Source organism: Cetorhinus maximus, chromosome 7 (genome assembly GCF_964194155.1).
Source record: "Cetorhinus maximus chromosome 7, sCetMax3.hap1.1, whole genome shotgun sequence".
Taxonomy (NCBI): Eukaryota; Metazoa; Chordata; class Chondrichthyes; order Lamniformes; family Cetorhinidae; genus Cetorhinus; species Cetorhinus maximus.
Window position 1 is genome coordinate 1,770,726 of NC_135885.1, and position 21,858 is coordinate 1,792,583.

The following is a 21,858-nucleotide window of genomic DNA, read 5'->3' on the forward strand; positions in this document are numbered from 1 at the left end:
TCACTTGATTTACTCTTTTCCTTTTTAAATACCTGTAGAAACTCTTGGTATCCTTTTCTTTGCATTTCTAGCTAGTGTCTTCTCAAACTCATAATTTTTTTCTCTTGATTAACCTTTCAGTCATTCTCTGCCATTTGATACTGGGTAGGCCATCTAGGACTGAGATGCGGAGAAACTTCTTCACTCAGAGGCTGGTGATCCGATGAATTCTCTACCACAGAGACTGTGAAGGCCAAATCACCGAATATATTTAAGAAGGAAATAGATAGATTTCTCAACTCTAAAGGCATCAAGGGATATGGGAGAGAGCGGGTTGAGATAGAGGATCAGCCATGGTCATATTGAATGGCGGAGCAGGCTCGAAGAGCTGAATGATCTGCTGCTCCTGTTGTCTATGTTTCTATATTCTGACCAATCATCTGACCTGCCATTCATCTTTGCACAATTATATGTTTTTTCCTTAAGTTTGATGTTTTCCTTCTTTAGTTAACCCTGGATGTTGGGTCCTCCCCTTAGAATTTTTTTAATAGTAGGAATGTACTTATCCTAAATATTCTGAAGTATCCTCCTAAATGTCTGCCACTGCTTCTCTATTGCTCTATCCCCTAACCTAGTTTCCCAGTTCACTTCAGCTAGCTCAGCTTTCATGCCCATATACTTGCCCTTATTTAGGTTTAAAATGTTAGTCTTAGACCCACTCTTTTCCCTTTCAAACTGGATGTAAAGTTCAACCATATTGTGGTTGCTGTAACTAAGGGTGCCTTTACTCTGAGGCCATTGATTAATCCTGTCCACCAGAAACTGGGGACTTTTTATTCATTTACAGGATGTGGGCCTCGCTGGCTGGGCCAGCATTTATTCCCTATCCTTAATTGCCCTTGAGAAGGTGGTGTGAGCTGCCTCCTTGAACCGCTGCAGTCTATGTGGTGTAGGTACACCCACAGTGCTGTTAGGGAGGGAGTTCCAGTATTTCACCCAGCGACAGTGAAGGAACAGCGATATATTTCCAAGTCAGGATGTTGAGTGACTTGGAGGAGAACTTCCAGTTAGTGGTGTTCCCATCTATCTGCTGCCCTTGTCCTTCTAGATGGTAGTGGTCATGGGTTTAGAAGGTGCTGTTTAAGGAGCCTTGGTGAATTCCTGCAGTGCATCTTGTAAATGGTACACACACTGCTGCTACTGTGTGTCAGTGGTGGAGGGAGTGAATGTTTGTGGATGTGGTGCCAATCGAGCGGGCTGCTTTGTCCTGGATGGTGTCAAGCTTCTTGAGTGTTGTTGGAGCTGCACTCATCCAGGCAAGTGGAGGGTATTCCATCACACTCCTGATTTGCGCCTTGTAGATGGTGGACAAGCTTTGGAGAGTCAGGGGATGAGTTACTCATAGCAGGATTCCTGGCCTCTGACCTTGTCAGCTTTTGGTTCTAATAATTTTCTTAGTACCCTTTCCCTGGTGATTGTAATTGTTTTAAGTTCCTTCCTTACTGTCACCTCTTGATTTACAATTACTTCTGGGATGTTATTTGTATCGCCAGCGAAGACAGACACAAAATATCTGTTCAATTCATCCACCATTTCCTTATTTTCCATTATTAATTCCCCATTCTCATTGTCTAGAACTACTCTTTTCCTTTTTAAATATTTGCAGAAACTCTTACTATCTGTTTTTATATTTCTAGTTAGCTTTCTCTCATACTATAACTTCTCCCTCATTTTTTAAGTTAATCTTTGCTGGTTTTTATATTCTGTCAGACCTGCCACTAATCTTTGCAGAATTGTACACTTTTCCTTTCAATTTGATACTATCTTTAACTTCCTTAGTTAGCCACGAATGATGAATCCTTCTAGAATCATTGTTATACTGGAATGTACCTTTGTGGATGTCTATGAATCAACATTAACTGTACAGCATGAGTGGATCTGTTCCAAGTTTTACTCAATCACATTTCCACATTCTGTGCTGTCACTATTGTCACCAGTGAGATATTGACCAGATTGAGGAATCATGGAATGGTTGCAGCATAGAAGGTGCAGGGCAGTTGAGCTTGTCACACTCCCCTGCCCTTTCCCTATAGCCCTGCAAACTTTCCCTCTTCAGTTCCTTATCCAATTCCCTTTTGAAAGCCTTGATTGAATCTGCCTCCACCACATTCTCAGGCGTTGCATTCCAGGTCCTAACCACCCGCTGCGTGAAAAAGATTTTCTTCATGTTGCCATTCGTTCATTTACCAATCGCCTTATGTCGGTGTCTTCTGGTTCTTGAGTTCTGCTTATGGGAACAGTTTTTCTCTCTCTCTCTGCTCTGCCTAGTCCTTTCATGATTGGCAAAGAATAAGACTTTTTGCCCCAGCTATCATCAGCCCACAGAACGGGAGCTGTCCTGGCCACCAACACAGCTAATATACCGTCTGCCTCAGACAGGGATTGCTGTATCCCTGTTCCTGAACTTTTTGCCAGACAATACGTCATCACACTACATTGACTAAGCTTGTAGTGAAAACATTATATCCTTCAGCAGGACATTCAGCCTGTAACTCACCCCTGGGTATGTGATATTCTGTATCTCAGCACCACCATTGCCAGGAGGGTTTAATTACGGCGATTGCAAAGGCATAAAAGCAAAAAACTGCGGATGCTGGAAATCCAAAACAAAAACAGAAACAGAAATACCTGGAAAAACTCAGCAGGTCTGGCAGCATCTGCGGAGGAGAGCACAGTTGACGTTTCGAGTCCTCATGACCCTTCAACAGAACTAAGTAAAAGTAGGAAAGGGGTGAAATATAAGCAGGTTTAAGGTGGTGGGGGGGGGGGGGGGGCGGGGGGGGCGTTGTTGGGACAAGCAGCCAGTAATAGGTGGAGATAACCAAAAGCTGTCACAGACAAAAGGACAAAGAGGTGTTGAAGGTGGTGATATTATCTAAAGGAATGTGCAAATTAAGAGTAGAAGACAGGACAAATAAGGTACAGATAGCTCTAGTGGGGGTGGGGGAATACTAAAAGGTAGAAATAAACAATGGGTGGAAAAACATTTAAAAATAATGGAAATAGGTGGGAAAAGAAAAATCTATATAAATTATTGGAAAAAACAAAAAGGAGGGGGAAGAAACGGGAGGGGGGTGGGGATGGAGGAGAGAGTTCAAGATCTAAAGTTGTTGAACTCAATATTCAGTCCGGAAGGCTGTAAAGTGCCTAGTCGCAAAGGCAGCAGCTCCCATTATGAGTATGGACTCAGGAAGCTATAGGGGAAAAAATGCAGAATGTCTGACTTAAAATGGGAGTCATTTATGTCTGTGTCCTGGATTCTGTGGTCTCTAATTCCACCTTTCTTGAAGACAACACTTACTGTGTAATGTCGCAGAATAGCTGTGAAAGCTGTTAACGCCTATCTCTTATTGACAAACTTCATTTCCTGTTGAGTATTTTTGGCCTTAGATCCACATTTAACATTGCAAAAGCCTATGTAACCAGTGATGATGGGAAATGCCATATTTAGTGGGTCCCAGTGACGGTGTGGAGACAGCCTGCTGTCACCAACATAGTCACATACTACACAGGGATCTCTGTGTGACAGGAGACCCACTTGTAGTAAATCTGGTGTCTCTTCCCTTTCAGGATCTGGTGCTCAATGGAGCCTTAGTCAGCATCTGCAGTAAGTACGGAGAGACTCCATTGGACAAGGGAAAAGCCCACTTGCGTGAGCTACTGAAGGGTACGTACGCTGCTTTATCCAACCAGTCAGGTGTTTGAAGTTCATCTAAAACTGGTAAATTGCCTGTGGCTTTGCTGCATACATGTGTCTGTATATCCATTCACTCGCTCTCCTGATGGAGTTGAGATAGAGACTTCACTCCATCTAGTGGCCAGTGTCTGTAACTGTATGGTGACAGTTGACGGAGCAGCATTGGGAAAGATTTTCTCCCCGTCGGGGTGGGGGGGGTGAAGGTCGGGGGCGGGGTTCCCGATCGGTGCCCCCGGTCGGGAGCACGCCACCATTTTACGGGCCAGTTAAGGCCCGCCCAGCGTGACGTGCGCCAGGAAGTGCTGTGCGCTCCCCGTGCGGGCGGGGGGAATATTCCCTCAGACGGGAGTGCGCTCTATCGTGCATGCGCGTGGGAGAGCGCACAGATTTCCCTGAGACTAAGTGCTGCCTCAGGGAGACCGTTTCCATTTTGAAACTTATAATAAAGGAGTTTAAAAATTTTCCCTGCCATGTCCCCTCATTGTCACATGAGTTGGGACATGTCCATAACTTTTATTGCAACCTTTCATTAAAATTTCAATCCCTCAGGAAGCTTCATCCCACCCATAGATGAGGGGGTTTCATGCTTTTTCACAAGCCCACCTGGGCTCCCGACCTGCCCGCCACCCCTAAGGCTGGACCGGCAGGTCCATTGATGAGCTGAATTGGTTTCTTAATGGCCTTAATAGGCCGTTGACAGGTTGGCGGGAGTGCAGCCTAGTCGGCTGAAAGTGTAAATGACGCGGGTGACATCAGGAGTTCCTCCCGCCGTCACCCCTCGTCATTTCACATGTTGACGTGTGGGTCCCACCCCCCCTGCACGCCGACGGTAAAATTCTGCCCATTAAATTAGCGATATAATGGTCAGTAGTACCATTTACACTGGTTAATGGTGATCAGAAATTGCCACTGGGCTCTTCAGGCCTGCTTTGTCATTAGTTAGATCATGGCCTATCTGTATCTTAACTCCATTTGCCATCCTTACCCTACCTGGTCTGGACTACGTGTTTTTTTTATCCTTCTTCCATGGGATGTCAGCATCAATGGCAAGGCCAGCATTTGTTGCTCATCCCTAATTGCCCTTGAACTGAGTGGCTACTCGGCCATTTCGGAGGACAGTTAAGAGTCAACCACATTACTAAGGGTCTGGAGCCACATGTAGGCCAGACCGGGTAAGGACGGCAGGTTCCCTTCCCTAAAGGACATTCGTGAACCAGATGGGTTTTTATAACAATCGATAATACGAACATATGAACTAGGAGCAGGAGTAGGCCACTTAGCCCTTCAAGCCTGCTACACCATCTAATAAGATCATGGCTGATCGAATTGCAACCTGCCACTTACACCCAATAGCCTTTCACCCCTTGTTAACCAAGAATCTATGTAGCTCTGCCTTAAAAATATTCAAAGACCCTGCTTCCATTGCCTTTTGAGGAAGACAGTTCTTAAGACTAACGACTCCCTGAGAGAAAAAAATTCTCCTCATCTCTGTCTTAAATGAGTGACCCCTAGGAGGAAGAAGCATACTAGAGGGAGGACGAGGCAACCATGGCTGACAAGGGAAGTCAGGGACAGCATAAAACCTAAAGAGAAAGCATACAATGCGGCGAAGAGCAGTGGGAAGCCAGGGGATTGGGAAGCCTACAAAAACCAACAAAGGACAACTAAAAAAGAAATAAGGAGGGAGAAGATTAAATATGAGGGTAAACTAGCCAGTAATATAAAAGAAGATTGCAAGAGTTTTTTTTAGATATATAAAGGGTAAGAGAGAGGTAAAAGTGGACATTGGGCCGCTGGAAAATGACGCTGGAGAAGTAGTAGTGGGGAACAAAGAAATGGCGGAGGAACTGAATAGGTACTTTGCATCAGTCTTCACGGTGGAAGACACGAGTAACATCCCCAAAGTTCAAGAGAGTCGGGGGGCAGAGGTGAGTATGGTGGCCATTACCAAGGAGAAGGTGCTAGGAAAACTGAAAGGTCTGAAGGTGGATAAATCACCTGGACCAGATGGATTACACCCCAGAGTTCTAAAGGAGATAGCTGAAGAGATAGTGGAGGCGTTAGTGGTGATCTTTCAGGAATTACTGGAGTCAGGGAGGGTCCCAGAGGACTGGAAAATCGCTTATCGCTAAACCCCCTGTTTAAGAAGGGAGTGAGGCAAAAGACAGGAAATTACAGGCCGATTAGCCTGACCTCGGTCGTTGGTAAGATTTTAGAGTCCATTATTAAGGATGAGATTTCAGAATACTTGGAAGTGCATGGTAAAATAGGGCAAAGTCAGCATGGTTTCATCAAGGGGAGGTCATGCCTGACAAATCTGTTAGAATTCTTTGAGGAGGTAACGAGTAGGTTAGACAAAGGAGAGCCAATGGATGTTATCTACTGGACTTCCAGAAGGCCTTTGACAAGGTGCTGCACAGGAGGCTGCTCAGTAAGATAAAAGTCCATGGTGTTAGAGGCAAGGTACTAGCATGGATAGAAGATTGGCTGTCTGGCAGGAGGCAGAGAGTGGGGATAAGGGGGTCCTTCTCAGGATGATGGCCAGCGACTAGTGGAGTTCCGCAGGGGTCATTGTTGAGACCACAACTTTTTACTTTATACATTAATGATCTAGATGAAGGAACTGAGGGCATCCTGGCTAAGTTTGCAGATGATACAAAGATAGGTGGAGGGACAGGTAGTATTGAGGAGGTGGGGAGGCTGCAGAAGGATTTAGACAGGTTAGGAGAATGGGCAAAGAAGTGGCAGATGGAGTACAACGTGGGGAAGTGAGAGGTCATGCACTTTGGTAGGAAGTATAGAGGCGTAGACTATTTTCTAAATGGAGAGAGAATTCAGAAATCTGGAGTGCAAAGGGACTTGGGAGTCCTAGTCCAGGATTCTCTTAAGGTTAACTTGCAGGTTGAGTTGGTAGTTAGGAAGGCAAATGCAATGTTGGCATTTTTTTTGAGAGGACTAGAATATAAAAGCAGGGATGTGCTGCTGAGGCTTTATAAGCCTCTGGTCAGACCACATTTAGAATATTGTGAGCAATTTTGGGCCCCGTATCTCAGGAAGGATGTGCTGGCCCTGGAGAGGGTCCAGAGGAGGTTCACGAGAACGATCCCAGGAATGAAAGGCTTAACACATGAGGAACGTTTGAGGACTCTGGGTCTATACTCGATGGAGTTTAGAAGGATGAGGGGGGATCTGATTGAAACTTACAGAATACTGAAAGGCCTGGATAGAGTGGACGTGAGGAAGATGTTTCCATTAGTAGGAGAGACTAGGACCCGAGGGCACAGCCTCAGAGTAAAGGGAAGACCTTTTAGAACAGAGATGAGGAGAAACTTCTTTATTCAGAGAGTGGTGAATCTATGGAATTCATTGCCACAGAAGGCTGTGGAGGCCAGGTCATTGAGTGTATTTAAGACCGAGATAGATAGGTTCTTGATTGGTAAGGGGATCAAAGGTTACGGGGAGAAGGCGGGAGAATGGGGTTGAGAAACTTATCAGCCATGATTGAATGGCAGAGCAGACTCGATGGGCCAAATGGCCTAATTTCTGCTCCTATGTCTGGGGACATGTCTTATGGTCTTAAACCGTGACCCCTAATTCTAGATTCTCCCACAGGAGGAAACATCCTCTCCACATCCACCCTGTCAAGGCCCCTCAGGATTTTAAAGATTTCGATCAAGTCACTTCTTACTCTTCTAATTCTAGTGGATACAAGCCTAACCTGTCCAACCTTTCCTCATAAGACAACCTGCCTATTCCTGCTATCAGCCTAGTAAACCTGCTCTGAACCGCTTCTAATGCATTTACATCTTTCCTTAAATAAGGAGACCAGTACTGCACACAGTACTCCAGATGTGGTCTCACCAGTGCCCTGTATAACTGCAGAATAACCTCCCTACTTTCGTATTCAATTGTCTTCGCAATAAATTATAACATTCTGTTCGCTTTCTTAATTACCTGCTGTACCTGCATACTAGCTTTTAGCGATTCATGCACTAGGACACCCAGATCCCTCTGAATCTCCGAGCTCTGCAATCTCTCACCATTTAGATAATAGGCTTCTTTTCTATTCTTCCTGCCAAAATGGACAATTTCACGTTTTCCCACATTATACTCCATCTGTCAGATCTTTGCTCATTCACTTAACCTATCGATGTCACTTTGTAGCCTCCTTATGTCCTCCTCACAACTTACTTTCCTACCTATCTTTGTGTCATCAGCAAAGCTAGCAACCATACCGTCTGCCCCTTCATCCAAGTCATGTCTATAAATTGTAAAGAGTTGAGGCCCCAGCACTGATCCCTGTGGCACACCACTCCTCAAATCGTCGACAAGAACCAAAGCTGAGAAAACTCACTTTGAATATCACTGTCCAGGGCATCGCGTGACTTTGCCTGGGTCTGTTTAAATCTGTTTGTTTTTACTGCTGCCTTAATGGAGGTGGAACTGGGAGCTAGATTAATTCGGGGTTTTAGGAGTTATTATAATAGTAATTTGTTGACCTGTGTATGTGTTTAAAATTGTTTGTTAATAAATGTTTAATTTTATTTTCTGAAACCTCTGAAGTCATGGTAGTGTTATTACTTCTGAGTTCAGAGCACGCATCTAAAAACAAATACAAACTGCAAAACAGTTGTGGCAGCTGTTTCAAGTTTCCCTCTGGGATTTGAACAGCTCGGCATTTAGCATCCACTGTGCCATAACACTAATATTTTCCCTGTGACAGATGTTAAGCTAACTGGCCTGTAGTTTATCACTTACTGTCTCTCTCCCTTTTTGAATAAAGGAATTACATTTGCTATTTTCAAATCTAATGAAATCCTCCCTGAATCTGGAGAATTTTGGCAAATTAAAACCATCGCATCAACTATCTCACTAGCCACTTCTTTCAAGACCCGAGGGTGAAGTCCATCAGGACTCGGGGATTTGTCAGCCCGCAGCCCCAACAATTTGCTTAATACCAGTTCTGTGGTGGTTGTAATTTTCCTGAGCTCCTTCCTCCCTCCCATTTCCTGATTTACAGCTATTTCTGGGATGTTACTTGTATCCTCCATAGTGAAAACCGATGCAAAATACCTGTTCAATTCAACTGTCATCTCCCTACTTTCCACTATTGATTCCCCAGACTCACTTTCTATAGGACCAACACTCACCTTGTTAACACTTTTCTTATCTAAATATCCAGAGAAACTCTTACTATCCGTCTCTATATTTCCAACTTGCTTTCTCTCGTACTAATTTTTCCCTCCTTATTAATCTATTTGTCATTCTTTGCTAGTCTTTATATTCTGTCCAATCTTCTGACCCGCCGCCCATCTTTACACAATTATATGCTTTTTCTTTACATTTGATACTGTCTTTCACTTTTTTAGTTAACCATGGATGGTGGGTTCTCCCCTTGGAAGTTTTCTTTCCCGTTGGAATATATCTATTCTGTGTATTCAGAAATATCCCTTTAAATGTCCACCACTGCATCTCAATGGACCTATCCCTTAACCTAATTTGCCAGTTCACTTTAGTTAGCTCTGCTTTGATACCCTCATAATTGCCCTTATTTAAGTTTAAAATACTAGTCCTGGACCCACCCTTCTCTCCCTCAAACTGAGTATAAAATTCAATCAAATTATGATCGCTGCTACCTAGGGGTGCTTTTGCTATTAATCCCATCTCATTGCACAGTACCTGGTCTAGTATAGCCTGCTTTCTGGTTGGCTCCAGAACGTGCTGTTCCTAGGAACTATCCCAAAAACATTCTGTGAACCTCTCATCTAAGCCATCTTTGCTTTTCTGATTTTTCCAATTTACCAGTAGACTGAAATTCCCCCATGATTATTACTGTACCTTTCTGACAAGCTCACATTATCTCTTTTATATTCTGTCCTACCGGGTAGTAGGACAATTAGGGGGCCTGTACACCTCTCCCACAAGTGACTTTTTGCCTTTATTGTTTCTCATCTCAACCCAAACTGCTTCTACATTCTGGTTTCCTGAATTTAGGTCATCCCTCTCTAATGTGCGAATACCATCATTAATTAACAGAGCCACTGCTCCACCTTTTCCTAACTTCCTGTCCTTCCTAAGTGTCACATACTCTTCAACATTCAGGTCCCAATCTATGTCACCCTGCAGCCATGTCTCTGTAATGGCTATCAGATCGTACTTTTTTATTTCTATTTGACCTGTCAGTTCATCTGTTTTTTTCTTCAAATGCTACGTGCATTCAGAGACAGAGCCTTTCATTTTGTCCTTTTATTATTTTTGTTATGTCTGTCTTTATCTGCTACTCTTAGATTTGTACTCTCTGTCTTCCTGTCTTGTTTTGTTTATCATTTCCCATATTAGTACCTTTCTCGCTTGCCTTGCCAGAGGACTGAAGAATTGCCCACTTCTCCCACACGAGTCTTAGAGCCATGCATTAATTTCTCTAACCTTATTTTCCCTATGCCAATTTGCATGTGGCTCATGTAATAATCCAGAGATCATTACCTTTGAGGTTCTTCTTCTTAATTTGGTGCCTAACTCCTAATACTGCCTATGCAGAACCTCTTTTCTTGTCCTGCCTATATCATTGGTACCTACATGGACCATGACAACTGGATCCTCCACCTCCCACACCAAGTTCCTCTCCAGCCCTGAGAAATGTCCTGAACCCTGGCACTGGGCAAGCAACACAGCCGCCTGGATTCTTGCTCTTTGCTACAAGCCCCCTCACTACACTGTCCCCTACTACCATTACATTCCTTTTTGCTCCCCCTACTTGAATGGCTTCCTATACCATAATGCCATGGTCAGTCAGCTCATCCACCCTGCAGCCCCCATTCCCATCCAAACAAGCTGAGAGAACCTCAAACCTGTTGGACAGGTGCAGATGCTGACACCCCTGGCCTCTGGATCCTTTTACCTGCCTCATTCGCAGTCACAGCTTGGTTTCCCTGATCACCTTCCAAATCAGAAGACCCTATCCTAAGGGGTGTAACTGCCTCCTGGTACAAACCGTCCAGGTAACTTTCCTGCTCCATGATGTGACACTGTCTGCAGCTCAGCCTCCAGCTCAATGACTGAGCTGAAGCTCCTCAAGGCGCAAACACTTCGTGCAGACATGTTTACCCTGGATCACACTGATGTCCTGCCATCTTTATGTGCTTTAATTAATTACTTAATTATTTTATTCAATTATCTAATTTCTGTATTTTATAAATCTTGCCACAAATTCCTGTACTATTTTGAACCTTAGGAATATAATAAACTTATCCACTTACCAGATACTTACCAAACAGCTAGTTTCTTCCCTGTAGTAGAGCAAGATCCAATTCCTGCAGGTGGAATATTAGAAAAAAAACAAAGAGGTACCTCCCTCCCTTCCTCACTGAACTCCCTCTGCTCACCAAACTCTCTCACTCTGTTAAAGTTACACTCAGTGCTGCTTGCACTGAGAATGTCTGAATTTATATGTTCTGAAACAAAGGGATTAAGCCCAGGTACAGAACAAACCAGTTCAAGATAGTTTCCTTAATTAACTATTTCAGTTGTTGCCAATGGATAGCTTCTATCTCTCTGTTTGGCCCTTGGATGAGACTTAGAATTCAAATAGCACTTGCAGTTACATGTTATATCTATAGAGTGTTAGATTTTTAGAAAGAGATTTAAGATTCTCTCAACTCACCAATACTCTCACACTCTGTTGAGGTGGTTTCGTGTTCACCGTTACTGAGACTAGCTTTCAATTCCAGATTTGTTAATTGAATTTAAATTCCACCAGCAGCCGTGGTGGGATTTGATCTCACGCCCCCAGAGGATTAATCTGAGCCTCTGGATCACTAGTCCCCCTGACATTACCACTATGCCACTGTCTCCCTCTGACTCCAGTCCTACAGTTGTGGTTGATTGTAAATGCTCTCACAGCGTCTAGGGTAGGAAATGTTACCTTGTCAGTTTTGTCCACATCCAAAGAGCAAATAAAAAAATCACAAAGGGCGAAAAGTTGACACATAAAATGTGGCAAAAACATGACGACAGGGAGTCAGGAAGTGCATGCAGAGGCAGAATTTGTAGCGTATTTCACGCATACAACCTGAATAGCCAGGAATAATGAAAATAATGTTTGTGAAATATGTTGGCAGTAGGTTAAGTGGTAGGAAGCATCTTGTTTGAATGTTGTCATCCTAGGTCATGTTACTAGTGGATTTGTTGGGAATCCTACAGTCTCGAGAAGAAATTGACAGCTTCCTCTGGGAGCAGGACACCCTGGTGAATGGGGTTAGGGGCTAGTTCAATACATTAGTGATGGTAACTGAGCTTCTTATTTGCCTTTGGGACTTGGGGAAGAATTTGCTAGGATTTATTTTGAAATTGACCCCGGTTTTTCACAATCTTCCTCAGCGTTAGCATGGAGATATACTGCATGATGTATCCCCAGCCTGTATACAGAATGAGCATCGTCAGGTCAACGTGTTTATTCTCACCATTCCAGGTTTGCTGAACACACAATGTTAGAAGGCACAGTAAGTTTTGTAGGCAGGAGCTGGAAGTTCCAAAGGACAGAGACAGATTAAGTGAGTGGGCAGTGCCTAGGCAGATGGAGATCATTGTGAAGAAGTGAGATCATCCAACTTGGACACAGGACAGAGAAATCAGAATATTTTTTGAATGATGAAAGGCTAGGAACTGTGGAGAAGCAGAGATTTGGGAGTCCAGGTACATAAAATTACTAATAGCTGGTGGACAGGCACAAAAACCAATCAAAATTGCTAATAGAATATAGACCTTTACCTGAAGGTAAACCTGTTATATGACAGTTGTATAAAACTCTGAAATAAAAACAGAAAATGCTGGAAAACCTCAGCAGGCCTGGCAGTATCTGTGGAGAGAGAAACAGAGTTAACTTGGAGTAACTGTGTTCAGGGTACTACACCTCAGAAAGGAGAGATTGGCATTGTAGGGAGTGCAGCGCAGTTTCACCACAATGATATCTGAGACAAAAGGGTTAAATGATGAGGACAGGTTGCATATCCAGGCTTGTATTCCATTGAAATAGAAGATTAAAGGGTGATCTAATTAAGTGTTTAAGATGACTAAAGGATTTGATAGGGCTCGGGTCGATAGATAGAAACTATTCCCTCTGGCGAGGACCAGTCCAGAACAAGTGAGGTGGACCAGCCAGTGTGAAGCGCGCGCTGAAATGCTCAGCGCTGCCGGGATGGGGGTGGGAGGAGGGTGGGGGGAGGGCGGCAGGAGGGCGGGAGGGGGGCGGGAGGGGGGCGGGAGGGGGGCGGGAGGAGGGCGGGAGGAGGGTAGGCACTGATGGGGGGGGGGGCACTGAACGAAAGCTCCCTGAAGACCGAGCGCTGCCTCAGGGAGCTGAAGAATTTAAAACCAATAAATAAAGATTTTGAAACCCGGTAAAAAATGCCCGCGTATCAGAATCAGTCACTGGACATTTATAGGATGAAAATCCTGTCCATACATTTTTTTTAAATTTAACAATGGAAACCTCATCCCGCCCTTGGATGAGGTTTCATCAAAAATGCAAAGTCGGCCTGGCAGATTCGCCCGTCCGCCAACCATAAGGTTGGATGGACCATGAAAAGTCGGGGACGATTGGAATTTTAATGGGCTTAATTGGCCTCTTAATTGTCAGCGAGTGTGCTTCCAGCTTTTGCACGCGCCTGCTGACCGAAATGTCGCACGAGAACGGGACGATGCCGGGACCCTCGCCCGATGTCATCACACGCTACTTTACACTTGAGCGGGTCGGGCCTGTGTCCCCATGCTGACCTATAAATTCTGCCCTATATTCCTGTCTATGTTTCTACATTCTGAATTCATCCAGAAGGAGAATTGATTAACCATTAAAAAAACTGCTGGTGAAAGAGAACTGAAATATTGTGGAGAGGATTGAAATCACCGAATCTGCTCACTTTTAACCAAATGTGACAGCACTGGGGCTGCTGCCCATGCCTGGTTCAGTGCAGTGGCCCACGCAAGCACTTGAAGGAACCCATTATATGTGGAGCTTTGTCATTCTGTCCTGTGATAAGCTGGGTGTCCCTGCCTTGGCCCAGTGTCAGTGGTGGGACCGGTTTGGACAGTGCTGTGCTGTAAGGTCGGTGTATGGCACTGGGTTTGTTTGAGAGGCTCCTTCACTCCCTTTGAAATACCCCTGTGTTGTTTTCCTTCTTGAATCCGTCATGTCCTTTTGTACTTGTTTATTCTCACCCCTAACTCCCTCTCTCTTTGTATCTCCTCCCCCACAGAACGTGCAGAGAAGCTGGGCCAGAGTCTGACTAAAGTACCCTACAAGGACACCTTCTGGAAAGGAACAACTCGCACTCGCCCCCGTCAGTGACTCCCTAACTTTTATTCAGTCTTGACCAGAGTGTAATTCATAATTGTTGTGTCTGAGCTGAGTTAAGGAGAATTTAGGATGTGGGAATGGCTGGATGAGAAAGAGCAGCGTTCACCTAGTTTACAGTGTATCAGCCTGGTAGAGGCATGGTATAATAATGGAATTATTGGCCACTCAGCTTCTGGCTTGTGCAGAGTGGGAGTCAGAGGGAGGAAAACAGTAGTCTGAAAGATTTGGGCTAAGGTCAGAAAACTCGGAGGCAACATTAGCTCATCAGAGCTGAGAGATGACAGCAACCTGAGAAATCTCTATGCATCAAAACCTCAGCCTTGGATCTTGCCAGCTCCCTTGGTCTTTGATGTATTGAGAGGTCATCAGCTTCTATGGAATGAATTGGATGGAAACTGTGATCTGATGTAGGGGCAGGGGAATGGGGGTGTTGCACTGTTTCCAACAATTAGATACTGGGATGGCTGGAGATTGGAATTAATTTCCTTGCTCTCTGGTATTTTGTGCAGGAAATGGAACACTGAACAAACACGCTGGCATCGACTTCAAGCAGCTGACCCTCATTCATAAACTCAATGAGAACCACTCTGGAGAGGTAACCTGACCTGCCCCCTGCCCCTTGACCTATGGTCAACATACAGGGCAGTGTTTGCTGTTTAAATCTGTCTGCCTGTTTCATCAGCCAAGCTAAGGCTCAACAAAAACATGTGCATTTCTTCATAAACCGCTCTTCATCCATTCTGGCCAGTGCGAAATTAAGGGGAGATGTGGTGTAGTAGTAATGTCACTGGACTAGTAATCCAGAGGGCCAGGCTAATGCTCAGGGGACATGGGTTGAAATCCCACCATGGTAGCTGGTGGAATTTAAACTCAATTAATAAAACTGGAATATAAAGCTAGTCTCAGCAATGGTGACCATGCCAACTATCACTGATTATCTCAAAAACCCATCTAGTTCACTAAGGTCCTTTAGGGCAGGAAATCTGCCATCCTTACCTGATCTGGCTAACATGTGATTCCAGACCCACAGCAATGTGGTTGACTCTTAACTGTCCTCTGGAATGGCCTAAAAAATGAATTAGTTTCAGCCCTGAATCCAGATGGATGGAATCAGGGACACATACAGCTCATAAATCAACATCTCACCACTGACTCACCAGCAGAGGTCCCTGGCACTGACCCCCACCCCCCCATGAAGACAGTGAACCGCACGGAACCCAATCTGCACTGAGCATGGACCATGTGGCCTCCTACTCCTTAAGCGGGGGATGAAGGATGACCCAAAGTGCGATTGTGGCCATGAGTCCCAAACTGTTAAGGCAGAGCTTTCCAACAAACAGTAGAATGTCAGTAAAATCCACTGTGAATCTCAGATGTCTGATGCTTTTGTCTGGGAACAGCCCACAGGAGGGGAGAATTGGGGAGGGGCAATTAAGAGACAGTTGGGTCAACCACATTGCTGTGGGTCTGCAGTCATGTGTAGGCCAGACCAGGTAAGGACGGCAGATTTCCTTCCCTAAAGGGGACGAACCAGAGTTAGTGAACCAGATGGGTTTTTACAACAATTGGCAATGGTTTCATGGTCACCATAGCTTTATATTTCCGATTTATTCAAACACCACACCTGCTGTGGTGGGATTTGAACTCTGGGTTACTAGTCCAGCAACATTACCACCATGCCATCGTCCCCCCTAAGAATTCAGACACATGAACACATGAATATTAGCTGCTGTTCAACCCTATGAAATTCCTTTATCATTTTAAACATCTCAAGTAAATCAGCCCTCAACCTTCTAAACTCAGAGGTGGAAAAGCTGGGTTTATCCAACCTGCCCTCACAATTTAAACCATTACAACTTGCTCTACCCCCTTAATTACCTCTGCACTTCACACATCCCTACTGGAGCAGAATTCTGCAAAGGGCAGGTCAGTGTGCCAAGTTAACCAGCTGAAACTTTGCAAATAAAATCAATCCCAAAGTCATTCAATACTCAGGCTCAAGAGTATTTTTAAAATTTATTCATGGGATGTGAGTGTTGCTGGAAAAGACAGCATTTGTGGCCCATCTCTAATTGATGATTCTCCTCTGCTAGAAGGGAGGGAGCTTTAGACTGTGGAACAGTGAATGAGTCACGTTTGTTAATCGAGGGTGTCTTTACTTTGCTTCCAGCTGTGGAAAGGCAGGTGGCAGGGGAATGACGTTGTGATCAAAGTCATGAAAATGCGAGACTGGACCACACGGAAAAGCCGGGACTTCAACGAGGAGTATCCAAAGCTTAGGTGAGTGGGGTGTGAGTGTGGGATTGTATGTGGGGCGAGTGTGGGATTGTATGTGAGGCGAGTGTGGGATTGTATGTGGGGCGAGTGTGGGATTGTATGTGGGGCGAGTGTGGGATTGTATGTGGGGCGAGTGTGGGATTGTATGTGAGGCGAGTGTGGGATTGTATGTGGGGCGAGTGTGGGATTGTATGTGGGGCGAGTGTGGGATTGTATGTGGGGCGAGTGTGGGATTGTATGTGGGGCGAGTGTGGGATTGTATGTGGGGCGAGTGTGGGATTGTATGTGGGGCGAGTGTGGGATTGTATGTGGGGCGAGTGTGGGATTGTATGTGGGGCGAGTGTGGGATTGTATGTGGGGCGAGTGTGGGATTGTATGTGGGGCGAGTGTGGGATTGTATGTGGGGTGTGAGTGTGGGCTGGTATGTGGGGTGTGAGTGTGGGCTGGTATGTGGGGTGTGAGTGTGGGCTGGTATGTGGAGTGTGAGTGTGGGATTGTATGTGGGGTGTGAGTGTGGGCTGGTATGTGGGGTGTGAGTGTGGGCTGGTATGTGGGGTGTGAGTGTGGGCTGGTATGTGGGGGTGAGCGTGGGATTGTATGTGAGGTGTGAGCGTGGGATTGTATGTGGGGCGAGCGTGGGATTGTATGTGGGGTGCGAGCGTGGGATTGTATGTGGGGTGCAAGCATGGGATTGTATGTGGGGTACGAGCGTGGGATTGTATGTGGGGTGCGAGCGTGGGATTGTATGTGGGGTGCGAGCGTGGGATTGTATGTGGGGTACGAGCGTGGGATTGTATGTGGGGCGAGTGAGAGCAGTGGAATCAGTCTGTTCTCTGTATCAATTCTTTGTTTTAATGTTCATCTCTCTTTTCACAGAATATTCTCACATCCCAACGTGCTGCCTGTTCTTGGAGCCTGTCAGTCACCACCAGCCCCACACCCCATCGTCATCACACACTGGATGCCTTATGGGTCTCTGTATAATGTCCTGCATGAGGGAACAAGTGAGTGTTTGTAAAAACCCCTGAAAGCTGTTCAGGTGGTTCAGCAAATTTCTGCTGATTAACTCCCACCATTTGGACCGGGAAGGTTGCAGTTTCCTGTGCATTGCTCTCTCCCTGGGCAGCACTCGAGCTATTGCTGGAAAAGAAAGAACTTGCATTTATCTCGTGCCTTTACAGTGTTTCATAGTTCATGAGTTACTTACAGAATGCAGTTAGTGTTGTTAACTCTCCTACCCTGCCTGCCCCTTCCCTAAGTTTAATTGGGGAAATGTCACCCAGAGTTTCTAATCCCCATCCAGTGATCCCTGTGGGAAAATCTGTGTGTGAGAATTGGACTTTGATAGGAAGCCTGGGCTGTGATATCCCCCATTAGTTGATGGCCAAACTTTACTGTTAAAAGCTCGCACACACAGAATAGGCACTTAGAACTGTCCTTCACTGTCCTTAACATCTTCAGCGAAAACTGAGCGATTAAAATCAAGCCAGAATTGGAGGAGTGCAGAGGGAGCGGTGCACTCTCAGAGGGGTGTGTTTGAGATTATAAAGATAGGGAGGGTCGAGGCTCTGGAGGGATTTGGAAATGAGGGTGAGAATCCTAAAATGGCATCGCTTTACTGAGAATCAATTGCAAACCAACAAGCAGAGGTGATAGATACTTGGTACGAGTAAGGACACAGGCAGTAGAGTTTTGAATGATCTCATGTTTACAGAGGGTAGAATGTGGGAGGATGGTTAGGAATGCATTGGAATAGTTAAGTATTGAAACACCTCTTCCACAGTGTCGTGGGATCCTTTACTTTTAGCTTAGAGGGCTACACAGTGTTTCATCTGAAAGAAGGCACCTAAACATTGCATTGGAGAGTGTGGCGATCCCTCAGTATTGACCCTCGACAGTGCAGCACTCCCCCAGTACTGACCCTCTGACAGTGCAGTGCTCCCTCAGTACTGACCGTCTGACAGTGCAGCACTCCCTCAGTACTGACCCTCTGACAGTGCAGCACTCCCTCAGTACTGACCCTCTGACAGTGCAGCACTCCCTCAGTACTGACCCTCTGACAGTGCAGCACTCCCTCAGTACTGACCCTCCGACAGTGCAGCACTCCCTCAGTACTGACCCCCTGACAGTGCAGCACTTCCTCAGTACTGACCCTCCGACAGTGCAGCACTCCCATCGTACTGACCCTCCGACAGTACTGCACTCCCATCGTACTGACCCTCCGACAGTGCAGCACTCCCATCGTACTGACCCTCCGACAGTGCTGCACTCCCATCGTACTGACCCTCCGACAGTGCAGCACTCCCTCAGTACTGACCCTCCGACAGTGCAGCACTCCCTCAGTACTGACCCTCTGACAGTGCAGCACTCCCTCAGTACTGACCCTCTGACAGTGCTGCACTCCCATCGTACTGACCCTCCGACAGTGCAGCACTCCCTCAGTACTGACCCTCTGACAGTGCAGCGCTCCCTCAGTACTGACCCTCTAACAGTGCAACACTCCCTCAGAATTGCCTTACTGCCTCTGGAGTGGCATTTGAACCCACAGTCTTCTGACTAAGAGGTGTGCCTGCTGAGTCATGGTCAACATCCTAGAAAAAGGTACACAATTTACCATGACTCCCTCTCCGCACCCATTCAGTACATCCATCAGCGGGAGCTGTTCACCGGAGCCCTAGTTTTGACCCTGTGTTGGAATAGCAGCATATGATTTGGGACTTTCCTGTTTAAAGCTGTGTGAGACCTCAGGCTTGCACTGTGCTCGATGGGGCTGAGGCAGAAACTTATTTCAGCTTGACCGAAACTCAGACAACTTGAAGGCAACCCGGCACTGCCTGCTCACTAGACTGGAGCACACTACTTCTTGGGCTAAACTTGGGGATTAATAGCTGTCTCCTGAACTTCTGCTCTCACCTTTTCAGATTTTGTGGTGGACCAGACCCAGGCGGTAAAGTTTGCCTTGGACATTGCCCGGGGGTTGGCCTTTCTGCACACCCTCGAGCCCCTTATCCCCAGGCACTACGTCAACAGCAAGAGCATCATGGTGAGCTGTCTGCATCTTGATTCACTCAAAAACTGACCTTGTGCAATCTTACGCCAGCCAGCCTCAGACCAGTGTACAGGGCTGGGTAGGGGGGAGGGGGGAGCGACGATAGGGTTTGTGTGGGGAAGTGGAGTATTGAGCAGCAACTGTGGTGAGGAATGCAAAATATCAGTGTTGTAATTTTAAACAGGAGTTCCTGATCTCAGCCACAGACAAATGGCCTGAGCATCCCTCGGTTTAGAACACACACTCATTCATTGTTCCTGCTCTCAACAGCCAGGAGTTTAGCACTGCTGGAAAGTTCCTGGATTGGGTGAGGGGCGGACCAGGGTTCATTGTTCTGCCCACCGTAGTTGAATAGCAAGGTACCAGAGGATGTATCCAGCAAAAACAGGGGTTCCATTGGAGCACTGGCAAGGTTGGTGGATCCACGGTCCCCAAGAACAGGCCATCACAGGGCACTCTCCATGAAGCAGCCCCTTAAGGGTGGGGGATGTGCTGGGATGTGTTTTCCTTATAAGTCAAGTCTGAGGGGTAAACCCTCCCATGAATGATACCTGAATTTGAAGGGTTAAATCACGAGGAGAGATTACACAAACTAGGGCTGTATTCCCTGGAATTTGGAAGGTTTAAGATGATTTGGTCAAAGTCTTCAAGATATTAAGGGGAACAGATAGGGTCGATAGAGAGAAACTATTTTCGCTGGCTGGGGAGTCTAGGCCTAGGAGACAGAGTCTGAAAATTAGAGATAGGCCTTTCAGGAGTGAGATGAGGAAACACTTCTCCACCCAAAGGTTGGTAGGAGTTTGGAACTATCTTCCACAAGTGGCAATTGATGCTGGGTCAATTTGGAATATTGGTGAAAGTGCTGGTATATCCGGGGAGTGCAACTAGAGTCAGGTCCAAGGCACCACAGCTGGCTCAGCTGTGCGGAGACAGATAGAAGAATGAGAAAGCAATAGTGCAAAGGGATTCAGTAGTTAGGGGAACAAACAATCGTTTCTGTGGCCGTGGACTTGACTCCGGGGTGGTGTGTTGCCTCGCTGGTTTCGGGGTCGGGGGTATCACTGAGTGGCTTCAGAGCATTCAGAGAGGGGAGGGTGAACAGCCAGCAGTTGTAGTGCACATCAGTACCAATGACATAGGTAGAAAGAGGGATGTGGTCCTGCAGGCAGAGTTTAGGGAGCTGGGAGGGAAACAAGCGAGCAGCACCTCAAAGGTAGTAACCCCTGTATTACACCCGGAACAACATGCAAGTGAGTAGAAAAATAGGAGGATGGAGCAGATGAGTGTGTGGCCTCCGCTTGTGCTATAACCGTTCTATGATTCTAATTGTTAATCTTACACCTGATGTTAATAGATCTTGCTTAACCATGGGTTTTAAGGGATATCAAGCAATGGTGGACATTTGGAGTTTGTTTGCAGATCAGGGATGATCTCATTGGATGATGAAACAGTCTAAAGGAGTTCAATGGCTTCCTCCTGCTCCTGTGTTCCTGGATCAATCTCACATTGACTTTGAAACATGAACAGGAACCTTTTCTCCCCGTGTATCTCTCAACTCAGCCCTGTTTATCATTTTTTGTTTTGCAATGAGCAGATTGACGAGGACATGACATCTCGAATCAGCATGGCTGACGTCAAATTCACCTTCCAGTGCCCAGGGAGAATGTACGCTCCGGCCTGGGTTGCTCCAGAAGGTGAAGTATTCTACTCGTTTCCTCATCACTGACAGCTGAACCGTAGACATCGCAACAAACAGAGAGTTTCTTCTCCTCCGGGTCCCACATTAACATGCACTGGAATAGAAACATGCTCACTCCTAAAGCTGGATATCCAGTTTTGACTCATTGTCAGATGTCCGAATTAGGCTAATTCATTGTCAGATATCTGGATTAGACTCACTGTCAGAAATCAGGATTAGACTCACTGTTGGATTTCCGGATTAGACTCATTCCCTGTCGGATAGACATAGAAAATTGGAGCAGGAGTAGGTCATTCAACCTTTCGATCCTGCTCCACCATACAGTATGATCATGGCTGATCCTCTATCTCAATGCGATACTCCCGCGCTCTCCCTACCCCTTGACGCCTTTAGGATCTAGAAATCTATTTCTTTCTTAAATATATTCAGCGACTTGGCCTCCACAGCCTCTGTGGTAGAGAATTCCATAGGTTCACCACCCTCTGAGTGAAGAAACTTCTCCTCATCTCAGTCCTAAATGGCCCACCCTGTATCCTGAGATTGTGACCCCTTGTTCTAGACACCCCCAGCCAGAGGAAACATCATCCCTGCACCCAGCCTGTCCAGCCCTGTCAGAATTTTATATGTTTCAATGAGATCTCCTCTCATTCTAAACTCCAGTGAATACTGGCCTAGTCAGCCCAAACTCACCTCATACGACAATCCTGCCATCCCAGGAATCAGTCTGGTGAACATTCGCTGCACTC

General features: G+C 45.9%; 1 protein-coding gene across 1 annotated transcript in view; it reads left to right on the top strand.

The window, feature by feature from the left end:
* The window catches only part of ilk (integrin-linked kinase), an 81,151-nt gene that overhangs the window by 48,366 nt on the left and 10,927 nt on the right, over nucleotides 1-21,858 (top strand). Inside the window, exons 5-11 of the mRNA XM_078544910.1 lie at nucleotides 3,610-3,706; nucleotides 13,987-14,070; nucleotides 14,597-14,682; nucleotides 16,258-16,367; nucleotides 17,241-17,368; nucleotides 19,286-19,407; nucleotides 21,008-21,107. Of these exons, the coding sequence (XP_078401036.1) occupies nucleotides 3,610-3,706; nucleotides 13,987-14,070; nucleotides 14,597-14,682; nucleotides 16,258-16,367; nucleotides 17,241-17,368; nucleotides 19,286-19,407; nucleotides 21,008-21,107 (727 nt within the window). The remainder of the gene's footprint in view (nucleotides 1-3,609; nucleotides 3,707-13,986; nucleotides 14,071-14,596; nucleotides 14,683-16,257; nucleotides 16,368-17,240; nucleotides 17,369-19,285; nucleotides 19,408-21,007; nucleotides 21,108-21,858) is intronic.